Below are 12701 nucleotides of genomic sequence, written 5' to 3' on the forward strand. Positions count from 1 at the left end.
ACAAACGTGGATGCTGTACATTGTAAAAGATGTTGCTCTCCACTGAAATGAATATGCATGTTGCTGGAAGAAGGAAAGAATGGCTGGCAGAAGTTCAATTATGTCCCCTGACATTCAAATCCTTGAGCTATTGTTTCTTGAAAGAGGCAGACATTACTCGTGCTCTTTTAGATTTTGTTTTTCTCCACCCTGCCATGCCATGTCCCCCCCCCCCCGGCTGTTACAAAGATGCTAATGCTTGCAGAATGTGAATTCTCAGCCTCCCATCTGGAGTAACAATCAGCCGCTGAACATCCTTGCTATCTTAGACTTTGATACGACCCAGAAAACCAGATTTACTGTTTAGAGATGCTAGGGCTGGCCCAAGGTATTTGGGCACCTGAGGCAAATCCCCAAATGGTGGGAGTCCTCCCACCAGGGAAGAAGGGGTGAAGAGAGATCAACATGAGGAACAAGTGGGGAAGAACAATGAGTGTTGGGATTTGCTGCCCCTGGGGATCTTGCCGCCTGAGGCAGATGCCTCACCTGGCTTCATAGGTTGGCCAACCCTGAGAGATGCTTTCAAGTACAGGAATTTCACTCCCAGAATTGTTGGATAGCAGGCAGAACAGACTCTATTGGGGTAATGCTATAATCCATAGGTCTGGGGATCATAGAATCATAGAGTTGGAGGGTTGGAAGGGATACAATGGGTCAACAAGTCAGGAAGAGGAATAGAGTGGTTGTGGTGGTGTAGTTCAGGGTGCCATTATGGTTGCCAAATCTCTGGCTCCAAATGAACCAGTTGCTGCTCTGCCAAAGGCCGACACCTTATGCCCTATCCCCATTGGGTGTGAATTAGGAAAAGTGGCTCTGGAAAGAGAAAGGACTTTGGGGGCATAGCTCATGCTGCAGTCTTTGGGTGTCTATATGGCATTTGACTGGAACTCATCATTCAGCCATCTGAGTCACTTGGATGAGCACTGAGAAGCATTATCTTTTCTCACAAATTATGGTCTTGAGGAACACTGGAGAAAATTTGCAGAATTCTTGGACTGGGCATGCCTACCATTCAGTGAACAGAGAAAGCCTTGGCCAGAGATGGGACAGAACAAAACTGGAAATTGTGCTTTCATAGAACACAATTAAATAATAGAGTTGCTGATACTCTCCTTATTTTGCAAGAGCCAATGGTTGCAAGCCATTCTTGTTCAGAGACCCTCTGTCAGCCACCTTTGCTAGTTAAGTAGTATTTTCCCAGCTCTTTGCTCCACTATTTCCACTCTCTTCCCCTCTGACTACAGAGAGCACAAAGACATAAAGATGTCAGGATTAGGAATGTCATGAAATTTGTGAAGTCCCAAAACTAGGTGCTTCAGTTATGGGTGTAAAAAGGCATTGATTTATGTTCTGCCTTGAATTTGTTGCTGCAGCGCTGTTTCCATTCCACTGCAGTTTGGCTTCTGACTAATATTAAGCTATCCTTCTTCCTGTCTACTATGGTGAAATTATGTGTAATGAATTATGTTATCACTATGTTACTCCACACCATTTATTTTAATGCAAAGGAAATGAAGTGCAAATTCCAAGGAGTGTGTGTCTCATCGATCATATATTATTTGTCGACAGCAAACAACAACAGTGAATACTGACCATATTCACTTGATTGATTTCATTCTGGACATGGTACAAATAAGCAAACACCAGCAGTTTCTGCAATTGGGATTTTTCAGCATCCTTAACCTCAACACAATTTGCAGGGCATAAGTACCACCATTTGGTTGTGCAAACATGTTGCACATGTTAAAGAACTGAAGAGGATAATCCCTCCTTGGGGAGAATCATAGCAGAAATTATTATTGGAGACTGTTGCCCTTTTTTCCAATAACAAAACCAAGTTGTTCTCTGCGTGAATGGAAAAAAACAAACCTCATAAATCTCAATACTTCTCATTCTGTCTCCCAATGAAGTTAATCTATGAATACAATATCTGTCACTCTGCCACCAGTATTTGTCACAGGAACACCAGCTGCCTTAGCTCACAAAAGAAAAAAGATAGACTTCAAAATGAGGAAAGTCTGCCTGAAGAAAATAATTGCATTCTAGGAAACATCTGCACAATTGCATATTCTGTCATTTTAAGGTAGTCCTATTGGAGACACTAAATAGGTTCCAAAACCAGCAAGGCCCAACATTTATAAATATAGTGGAACCTCAGGTTACAGACGCTTCAGGTTACAGACACTTCAGGTTACAGACGCTTCAGGTTACAGACTCCACTAACCCAGAAATAGTACCTTGGGTTAAGAACTTTACCTCAGGATGAGAACAGAAATCGAGTGGTGGCGGCATGGCGGCAGTGGGAGGCCCCATTAGCTAAAGTGGTGCTTCAGGTTAAGAACAGTTTCAGGTTAAGATCGGACCTCCAAAATGAATTAAGTCCGTAACCAGAGGTACCACTGTAAGCTTATCGAACAGTCCTAATGACACAGGAGACTTGTTAGCATTTCCTTTGTTAGTATTACCTTCTGTATCAGAGACCATATGCCTCTAAACACCCAAATGCTCCTCATACGCATCTGGCTGACCACTGTGGGAAAAGGATGCAGGTCAGCATTGGCCTTTGGCCTGATCCAACAGGCCTCTCTTCTTATGTTCCGATGTGTTTGCACTTTGTTCTTTCACTCACCTGTAATCAGGTTGTCCACCAGGGTGGTCGGCATGCAGAAGATCCCCACCAAGACATCACTGATAGCCAGGTTGAGGATGAATATGTTGGTGACTGTTCTCATCTGCCGGTTCTTCAGCACTATGAAGCACACCAGCATGTTGCCGACCATGCACACGAAGAAGATACAGACGTAGGCAACAATAAACATGGCGGCCACTGGAGAGGAGTGCTGATAGTAGGAGGAGAAGGTATAGTTCCCCCTATAGATCTGGCTGCGGCTTTCATTCCTGGTGAAGGATGGGCTGCTGTTGGTAGGGCAGGATGTGTCACCTGGGTGGATAAAACCCAAAGAAATGAAAGATAAACTTGCAATTCATTGGTTTGTGAAAATATGCTCTTGTAAGTATTCACGTATATCTAAATCCTGCTCTTTCACAAGTGTACTCGAAGCGGCCTGCATTAAACCTACAGAAAACTACTTCAAATCAAATGTGCTTAAATCACAACAACACCATTAAAGGTTAAAAACAGCAACTGAAAACAAAGCTAAGCCTGTGGTGGCACACAAAACACATACCTATTGAGGTTTACAGGGAGCTTATCTATTTGGAATAACTGAAATAATATAGTTCTCCCCCTGCCTGCACCTACTGAGGCGTTGTTCTCCCTTCATCTTGCTTCACTGCAAATTAGTTCAGTTATTTTAGCTCCTCTTCACTTCAAGGCAATAAGCGATCTCGACACAAAGGTTTCACAACTCACATAGAACATGAGAATCCACTACTGATCCCTCTATGGTCACCACTGAATGGCAATGGTTCCTCAGGGTTTCAGGCTGGGGAAGTCCTCAGCCCTATCTGGAGATGTTGGGGATTGAACCTAAGACCTTCTGCTGATGCTCTACTTCTGAGCTACAGCCGTTCCCCCAAAGGATCTTCTGTTTTTGGGAGGCATGTGAAAATAGAACCAACAACCATAGTCCAAAGGGGAATGGGCTCCGACCTAAAAAAACTCCAAAGAAGGCAACTAACTCCAAGATCATCTTCACACCATAAAGTACTATGATGCCACTTTAAAAAGTCGTGGCTACCCCCCCAAGGAATTCTGGGAGCTGTAGTTTGTTAGGATGCCGAGAACTACAATTCCTGGAGTTCCCTGTGAAGAGAGATTGTTAAACCACTCTGCAAATTGTAGATCTGTGAAGGGAATAGGGAATCTCCTAACAAGTCTCAGCACCCTTAACAAACTACAGTTCCCAGAATACTTGGGGGGGGGGCCACACAACAACTGTTTATAGTGCTTTAAATGTATGGTGTGAATGTGGCAGGAATGTGCAGTGCAACAACCTCATGTGGCAATAATGACAGCTCTGCTAACCCTCTCTAGGTCCAAAGCACATATCTTAGCTTTGTTTTGCTTTTGTTTTTAGACAGAAAACTTGTCATTGCTATTATTATTATTACGACTACTGTTATTATCTGCCCTGCATCAAATGTTCCGAGAGAGGGTTACAACAATTTCTAATGCAATATTAAAACAGTCTGAAACAAACTATATCCACAAGAATAGGGTAGATCCAAAAAACATACAACTCAGGTGATAAAGGCCTGGTGACTGAAGTGCCTCTTCAGCAGGCAAACATTAACCAGCAAAGCTATTCATGTATATGAAATAAACACAGCATATGCCACAAACAATTTGTGAGCATTTAAGGTGCCCAAGGTAGACTCCTGTGGTTGCTGTCACTGAGGGTCTCCTTAGTTTCTGACACCTGGCCAGCTTCTTCCTGGGGAGAATCTTCTGCTTCAGGTGCGAAAAGGACTTGGCTAATCTTGGGTGCTGCTGTGCATCGTGACTTGAGGAGATGTGGGAGCTATTTATTGTTCCACCTGAAGCAGCAAAATGTCTTAGGTCAGTCCTGCTGGCCGTATAACACCTACATCATGTCCCTTCCCATTAGAAGTTAGGAAGCCATCTCCTGAACTACAGCCCTATTACGTAATTTGAAAATCTTCTGCTCTGTCAGCATAGAAGATTGACTGCTTCACTGTGCTGACTGGGGCTGAGGGAAGCTGGAGTCCAGCAACAGGCGGAGGGCAGCAGGTGTCCCCATCCTTGAAGAATTGTGAAGGTACTTTGTGTGCCAAGATCTGGGGAAATCGGAAGCCATTTTGGTACTAGCGGATGGACGCAACAGCAGGATGTTCTGAGGGAAGAGTGAGGGGGAAAAGAGAGGACATTTTCCTCCCCAAAGAGAAAACAAATAGTAGGCTGAGACACATTGCTCCCTGGCACAAACAGAGCCTGCTGGCCAGATCAACAGTGGCTAATCAATCCAGTGATGGGGGTCTAGATGCAGACATTGCATCCATCCCATGACATCCATCCTTGTGCAGACAACAGGTTCCCCCCTGTTCCTGGTTTGGCATGCAACCCTGCACCATGGAAGAGGGGTTTCATACGAGCAGGCTCTTTTCCTCCCAGGACTTCTCTGTGGCGAATGCCGGCAGCCACGTGGACTCCACTGGTCCCCATCAGCTGTGTGGACCCAGGAGATTTTAGGACAGTCTGAAGCACTTCACAAATCCGACCTACGTAGCTTGCATGGGTTACAGCAAATACTGAGATGGGACTCCTTGATTCTGGGGCTTATAAAACAAAAAAGCTCTTGGAGACCCCCCGGAAGCACGGATCAGAGCCAACTAAGAAATGAAGTGTTCAAATCAGCACTTAGCTACAGGGGGCATTGTACAGTTGCTTTGATATGTAAAACAGCATTTACAAAGCACTGGTTACAGAAACAACAGGTGCCTCGCCCCCCCCCCTTACACATCCCTTCACTAGCTGTTTAGGTCATTCAAAATAAAGCATGTTTTGCCCAGGGGAAACAGCAACAAACAATCAAATCAAAAAGTTCTTCTTGATTGCTAGGTGATCACACATAACTACTTAATTACACAGAGACTGGATTAGCAGCATGAGAAAAATCTACTTAATTGTTTTTTTTAAATCAACTTTGGAGAGCAGGTCTTAAGCAAACCAAGTTTTATTTTATTTTTCTTCCAAATAAAGAATCTAAGGTCCTTACCTTCCTCATCTTCCATGATGCTGTGAGTCTCCAGCTTATTCTCCAACTATATCTGTGGGGGGTTGAGTTTTCGACAGTGGACCAGAGTATTCAAATCAGTCCCGCTCTGCGACGTTCCTTGCTCTAGGCTTAGTCTTTCTCTCTCACACACACTAATAAGTCAGTCATGCTATTTCAAGGGAAGAGTATTCTGGCCTGAGAGTCGGCTGCTTGCACTTAAATCAGTGGCCCTGCAGTTTGGAGAGCTTGCGTTGCTTTGTCAAAGATGCTGCTTCTTTCTATAATACCCCGTTTCCCCAGGTCTGCCTCTCTGCTTCTGTTCCAGTACGATGGAAGCAGTTTTCAAGATCAGGCACTCTGCAAACAGTCGTTGGTTCAAGATCTCACTGCAGGATTTTCAGTGAAGCAAACACGCAGAGATTTTGCAAATATTCAGTTTGCCCTTATTTGGTTTTTTCCTCTTTGAGAACACACACACTTCAAGGATGCCTTTTTGGAAAATGTTCCAAAAGACTTGTTGACGTCAAGTTTCTTTTGCAATGGTTTGGGTGTAGGTCCTCTCTAGTTATCCCAGCTCCTTCTGATGAACAGCTCCAGAATTATCTGCTCTGCAGCAGGTGGAAATTGGAGGGCTGTTTGCAATCCAGCTGGTGAACGAAGCAGATGCTGCTAACTGGCTTTGCTCGGTGCCTGAATTTGCTCTCTCTCTCTCTCTCCTTCCCCCTCCCTTCAGCCTCTGCTCCTTGGAATCTTTTCCCACCAACGGACTTCACTGAGAGGAGAAACTGGAAGCTGCTCTTATCAGTGGAGAGGGGAAGTTGTGCCTCTCCCCAGTGCCATGGTTACAACAACACCTGGCAGAGGCACACAGGCAAACACCTGGCCCAGTAATTACTGGACTGGAAGGAACAGACTGGCAAAGAGTGGAAGAGAGGTTAGAGGCCATGCACACTGAGCAACAAGGGAAATCAAAACAAGCCCATTCTCTATCAGGTTCCTCTTGCTCCAAAATGGACATCGTCTGCCTGTTTCCCTTGGCCATTTCACTGTTAGCCCTATTCAGGTAGATCTGAGTCATATTTGCAGCTTTCTCTCCTGGGATCCAGAAGAACCATTCCCAGCTCAAGGGCCACACCCTCTCAGGGCTCCCGAATGGTGGCAATTGGCTGGAATTGATTTCCTTTTTGCAGCAGAGATCCCTCTGGAGGTGTAGGCCATTTTTGGTCACATTTGTTTTACCTGCCGACTTGCATGGGCAAGAATAAATGGGCAAGTCCAGGAAGAACGTAGGGAGGCAAGCAGCATTATAATATCCTAGGAACAGAAAGAGCTGTCTTATACCAAGTCAGAGCATTGGTCTATCTAGCTCAATACAGCCAACACTGACTGGCAGAAGCTCTCAAGAGTTTCAGACGAGGGACATTCCCAGCCCTGCTTGGAGATGCCAGAGATTGAAGCTGGGACCTTCTGCACGGAAAGCGATGCTCAGCCACTGAGCTGCAGCCTTTCCACTGGAGAGCAAATCCACTGCCCTGCATCAGATCCCACAGAAAGATCCCCAGATGCTTTCAGCTTAGAACCACCAGCCAGTTTTTCCTCTGCCTTTCCCTGTCTTTCTCTCTGTGCCCCAAGCAACATAATTTCTCTCTCTCACTGCCTCCAAATCTAATTCATACCTCAGTTCCAAAAGCACACCTTTCTGTGGGGTGGGGACAGGCACACATCACCTTCTCTGGTCCCAGATGGGCTTTTTCATTCCAGCGGCGGGTCCAAGTCTTGCCATAAGTGCCTCATGTTTGGGAGATGATCTCAAACAGAGGCAGGTAACTTTCTCGGCCCCTTTGCCTCATTGATTGCAGGTTAATCTAACTATGGGGGCTTGCTTCTGGGGATATACCAACTGCACGGGCCCAATCCATGCTGTGGTGGTAAACAGTGAAGTGTGGGTTCTCTTCATAACAGCCCCCAACATAGACACAACCCTTAGATGGCCACATTCCCATTCCCCTACAATGACCAAGAGCTACCTTTGAAGAAGGCTTGGTTGTTAAATCCCTCAAATTGTAGCTCTGTGAGAGAAATCGAGGTTGTCATAACGAGTCTCAGCACCCTTAAACTACAGCTCCCAGAACTCTTTGGGGGAAGCCAGGACTGTTTAAGGTGGTTGAAATGGGGTGTACAGTGGTACCTCGGGTTACAGACGCTTCAGGTTACAGACGCTTCAGGTTACAGACTCCACTAACCCAGAAATAGTACCTCGGGTTAAGAACTTTGCTTCAGGATGAGAACAGAAATCGCACGGCGGCGGCAGCAGGAGGCCCCATTAGCTAAAGTGGTGCTTCAGGTTAAGAACAGTTTCAGGTTAAGAACGGACCTCCAAAACGAATTAAGTTCTTAACCAGAGGTACCACTGTATAGGGTATTAGTGGAGGGTTACAATGCTCTTTTGGGGGTAGTTTGTCCACCTTTGGTCCCCCCCCCCCGTACCTGCAGCTCCTAGAAACTGTCAGCATGCGACAGTGGCCGCACTCTGGGAAACGGCTTTAACTAGCTGGCTAAACCAGGTGAGGGGTAGCCAAGGGGTCTCAAACCCTCAACGAGTTAGGGACTTCCCCTGCATGCAAAAACAGGCTCTGGTGGATTGAGTGGACAAGACCAATAGTGACTCCAACGGTCAAGAAGGCGGTTTCTGCATGCGCTGTAGAGGGAAGTTGAGGGGCACATGGGGCTCAACCACATGGGAAGGTAGTCCATCTAGGAGGAGGAGAGCTCTGATCCTAAACCTCTGCTTCCTTGCGGGATATCTTCGGGAGGAGAGAAGGTTAAGGAGTGAAACCCTACACAGATCCAGAGTGGAGTCCTGAAGACAGTTGGATGGTGCCTTGTAGGCCTCCTTCTGGCAACTTCTGCAGCCAAGCTGCTGCCAAACATATTGTTCTGCTTTCCTTAGGGCCTCAGCTGGGCAGCCAAGGACCTCCATACACATTGCTCAGGCTTGCACCCTGGGGTGGTCACTTCAGTGCTGCAAACGCAGCAATTTGACTTCACCCCCACAGGCACATGCCATTGTCTCTCGAGACAGATGGACACCAACAAGTGTTCTCAATGTACGGCTCTCATTCAGCCCAGCTTCCCCCTCCCCCTGCCTCCTGCTTTGCTTAACATCCAACCCGATGAAGGCTGTGCATAAACTATGAACCTTTAAAGTGCATTTGGAACACATCCTTTCCCTCAATGAATTCCGGGACCCGAAGTTTCTTAGGAGTTGTTGGGAATGGGAACTCTGTGAGGGGCAAACTGCAGAATTTTTTTGAGGGAAACGACGTGCTTTGAAGGTGTTGTGTGTATGCAGCTGTCGACTTCTGGAGGACTCAAAAGCTCGCTTGCTGCTTTGCAACATTCTGCTTGGTCACAATAAAAGGATTTCGGAATTCCTCAAAACCAAAGTGGCAGTTTAAACCATAGCTGTGCATGCTAATGTAACCTGCCTCTTTCTCTGCTTAGCTTATTGTGTGGGGGTGGGGTGGGGGAAAACAACCTCATTTGGCATGCAAGGGAATGGCAAAAAGCACCCCAGGAGATGCTATCATCATTCCCAATGTCCTAAAGTAAAGGCAGAGACAAGGGGAATAGCATTCCTGCAAGCAGCAAATCCACTGGCCACATTGGATTCCCTACAGAAGCACCATTATTTCTCTCTCTCTCTCTCTCTCTCTCTCTCTCTCTCTCTCTCTCTCTCTGTGTGTGTGTGTGTGTGTGTTTCAAACTGCAGCATCTTTCTCACTGTCCCCCAAACCTGCTCCTTTTCTCTGTTCCCAAAATGCTTTTGTTGTGCACTCTCACACGTACCTGAAGACCAGTCCTTGGCTGAAGGGGAAAGGAGGGGCCTGTTGGGCAGAATGAGTCACCTTTCCTAGTTTCTGATGGGTTTCCCCATTCAGAACGTAGAGCTGTGCGTCATTGTTCTAAGCAGTCCTGCTACGTGTATCTGAAAGAAGGCGTGATTCACAATCACAGCCTGCCAAGAGAGAAGGCTCACCTGCGCCTCCGGAGAACGTAAACAGCAGCAGCAGCAGCAACAACGTCACTACAAGACGGAATTCAACCTTACCTTTCCCTCTCTCTCTGCCTCTCAGGAGAGCTTTTGCGATGGCACCTTTCTTACTTCCTTAAGAGTCCTCTTCAAGACCCACATTTTCTCTGAGGCCTTTGGCTCAGCTGCTTGTTCCCATGCTTTGCTGTATCCAAGGCTATGTACACATTCATAGCTTAAAACGCATCAAGGTCTTTTTCCACCTCACTGCATTTCAAGCCACATCTTTGCAGCGCTGTGCACCCCTGAGAGGTGGTGGGGATGCGCATCACCCGAGACGCATTACCTGATTTGTTTCCCCACACCTGCAACCCCATCCCCTATTCCACAAAGCAGTCACCTGCACATGTGCAAAGAATGCCCCAAAGGTACGCACCTCAGCTTAACTGCTGCTTATGCTTTCCAACTGGATGCAAGCATACTTTGACGGGAAACACATCCAAGTGGAGTATTTCTCAAGAAACTGCAGGGTGCATATGCATTCTGGCTAGTACCATATGTGCCCAGCAGTGGGGATTCACTGGAGCAAAAGGGAATGTGTATATAGCCTAAGCCTGCTATTGAGTCTGAGCACCAGCAATGGAAACAATGGGATATTATTTCCTTGCTTACCATGGCCTCCACCAGTGGCATAGCGTGGGTTGCCAGAACCTGGGACTGAATGGAGAGGTGGGTGGGAGGGAAACGGATGGAGTATGCATGCACACTCAACTGCCGAATGCTGTCCATGTCACCCAGGAGATCGTAGCCAAAGAAATAAGAAAAGAACAAGTCATTCCATTGTCTGGAAAGGCAACTTCCTGGTTTGCATGGAGAAGCCATTTTCAGTGGAGACCAGAGATGGAAGCATGCAGCTGTACTGAGGCAGCACCGGGTGTTGAAATTTTGCCCCCCTAACAATTTTGTGCCTGGGGCAACTACCCCTGTGGCACACCTGTGGAGGCCCCCCTGGCCTCCACCCCCCAGACCTTCATTTCCCTTGTGTCAAATTTTAGGCTAAGGATGGGGAGCCAGATGTCATTGATTTTCAGCTTCCAACATCCCTGACTGCTGGCCTTGTTGGTCAAGGCTGATAGGAATTAGAAACCAGACACCCAGAGGGCAACAGGCTCCTCATCTGTTTTTGACAGATGTGTCCCCTTACACTCTGTTTACTTCTTTTGGCATCATCAGTGCACAAACACTTAAATAAACCAAACCTATGATTCTCCTACCCACCAGCAGAACTGGGACAGTCTAGGAAGGTCTGCCCATCGCATGAAGTTCCTGAAAGTTCCCTCACAGTTTTTTCTGGCCAAGACAATGCTCACGCCATAGGTCTTAAATTATTTATAGCTGCGCAAGAACAAATGTGTTGACTGACACTGTCATTTTTCATAATTGGTTTTACATTCATCCTAGAATTATTTTCAATGCGGTGGAGAGGGGGGGGGCCCCTATAACTCACACCTCTTGATTTCTGTCCTGTCAATCTTACACTGTTGTTTCTTCACATTCAGCCCCGATTTCTGCTCTCACTTCCTTTGTGTGTCAGTCCGTGCCAGACGGAGAAACATAACAATTTTCACCTTGTGGGCTGCTCTTAAATTGCCTGCTTTGACTATCATTGTGACTGGAGTTTTTTTCCTGCTATCCCAGGACAAACAGTGTTCTAACTCTCTAAACTCTAAATCTTGAAGGCTTTCAAGATTTCTGCCTTCAGGGAACCATTTCTACCCGATTTTTTGCATTTCTGAAAGCCCACACAGAGTCCAGACCTGGCCTCTGGGGGCCTGATCATTGCTCCACATAAACAGAGAATGCAACCCAGAACACACCCAATGTACCTCTGCAACCCTGGATTGCAAGGGAATATCAGTAAGGGTGAGAGCTCTCTCTCTCTCTCTCTCTCTCTCTCTCTCTCTCTCTCACACACACACACACACACACACACACCATTAAGCTCCTTGATAATCTTCCAAGAACAGTTCACTAGAAGACAATCTGAACTCTGCTGTAGTACCCAAAGCAGCAAAGAGTCTTATAGCACTGTGAAGACAAGCAAATTGTGTATGGCACAAACCATAAAGTCTTGGCCGATGTAGTGCCTTCCAGCTTTTTGGACTACAACTCCCATGAAGGGTACAGCACAGCCATCATGTTTGTTCTGGCTGTGGCTGATGTGAGCTGTAGTCTAAAACATCCAGTGTGAACAATGAGTTGCGTTACACAGTGCTTGGTCTCTCCAACTCCCTTGCTAAGTGTGCATAGAATTCCAGCCTGCAGCTGCAGTCCTATATACACTTACTTGGGTGCATTCCATTGAACTAAATGGGGCTTAAAACGGAGTGGAAATGCATAGCATTGCACTGTAAGCAGAATGTTTACAAAGCAGAATGTCTCTGTAATACATCAAAATCAGGCAGCTATAATCACAAATTAGTACTAGCGAATCTCTGAGGTTGCTATTTAATCAGCATGCTAGTATGATTATTTTCTCAGCCAAATGATTCTTGCAATCAAATGATTAAGTCATTGGCATGTTGATGGGGGTGGGGCGGGCATTTCCCTGCCCTCCTCCTCCCTGCCCAAATGCCGCTGAAATCACACGATGACATCATAATGTAGAATAAGAATTAGACCACAGGCCCACGTTTTCCAGTATCCTCTTCTCACAGTGGCCAACCAGATGCCTATGGGAAGCTCATAAGCAGGACCTGAAAGCAATAGCTCTCTTTCCCACTTGTGATTCCCAGGAACTGGTTCTTAAATGGCACAGCACCTCCTACACTGGAGGGAGTAAATAGCCATCATGCTAGTAGCCACCGATAGCCCTATCCTTTAGGGTCTCCAGCTGGTTTTGCACTACAACTCCCATTGTCACTGGCTGT

General features: G+C 46.4%; 1 protein-coding gene across 1 annotated transcript in view; it reads right to left on the reverse strand.

The window, feature by feature from the left end:
- Positions 1–6487, reverse strand: part of NPFFR1 (neuropeptide FF receptor 1) — a 17383-nt gene extending 10896 nt beyond the window's left edge. The window contains exons 1-2 of the mRNA XM_081007566.1: positions 5739–6487; positions 2669–2980 (exon numbers count right to left, since the gene is read on the reverse strand). Coding sequence (XP_080863692.1) covers positions 2669–2980; positions 5739–5754 — 328 coding nt within the window. The 5' untranslated portion in view covers positions 5755–6487. The remainder of the gene's footprint in view (positions 1–2668; positions 2981–5738) is intronic.
- Positions 6488–12701: the final 6214 nt, after the last annotated feature.

Source organism: Podarcis pityusensis, assembly GCF_964106645.2.
Source record: "Podarcis pityusensis genome assembly, chromosome: 5".
In the NCBI taxonomy this organism is placed as follows: domain Eukaryota; kingdom Metazoa; phylum Chordata; class Lepidosauria; order Squamata; family Lacertidae; genus Podarcis; species Podarcis pityusensis.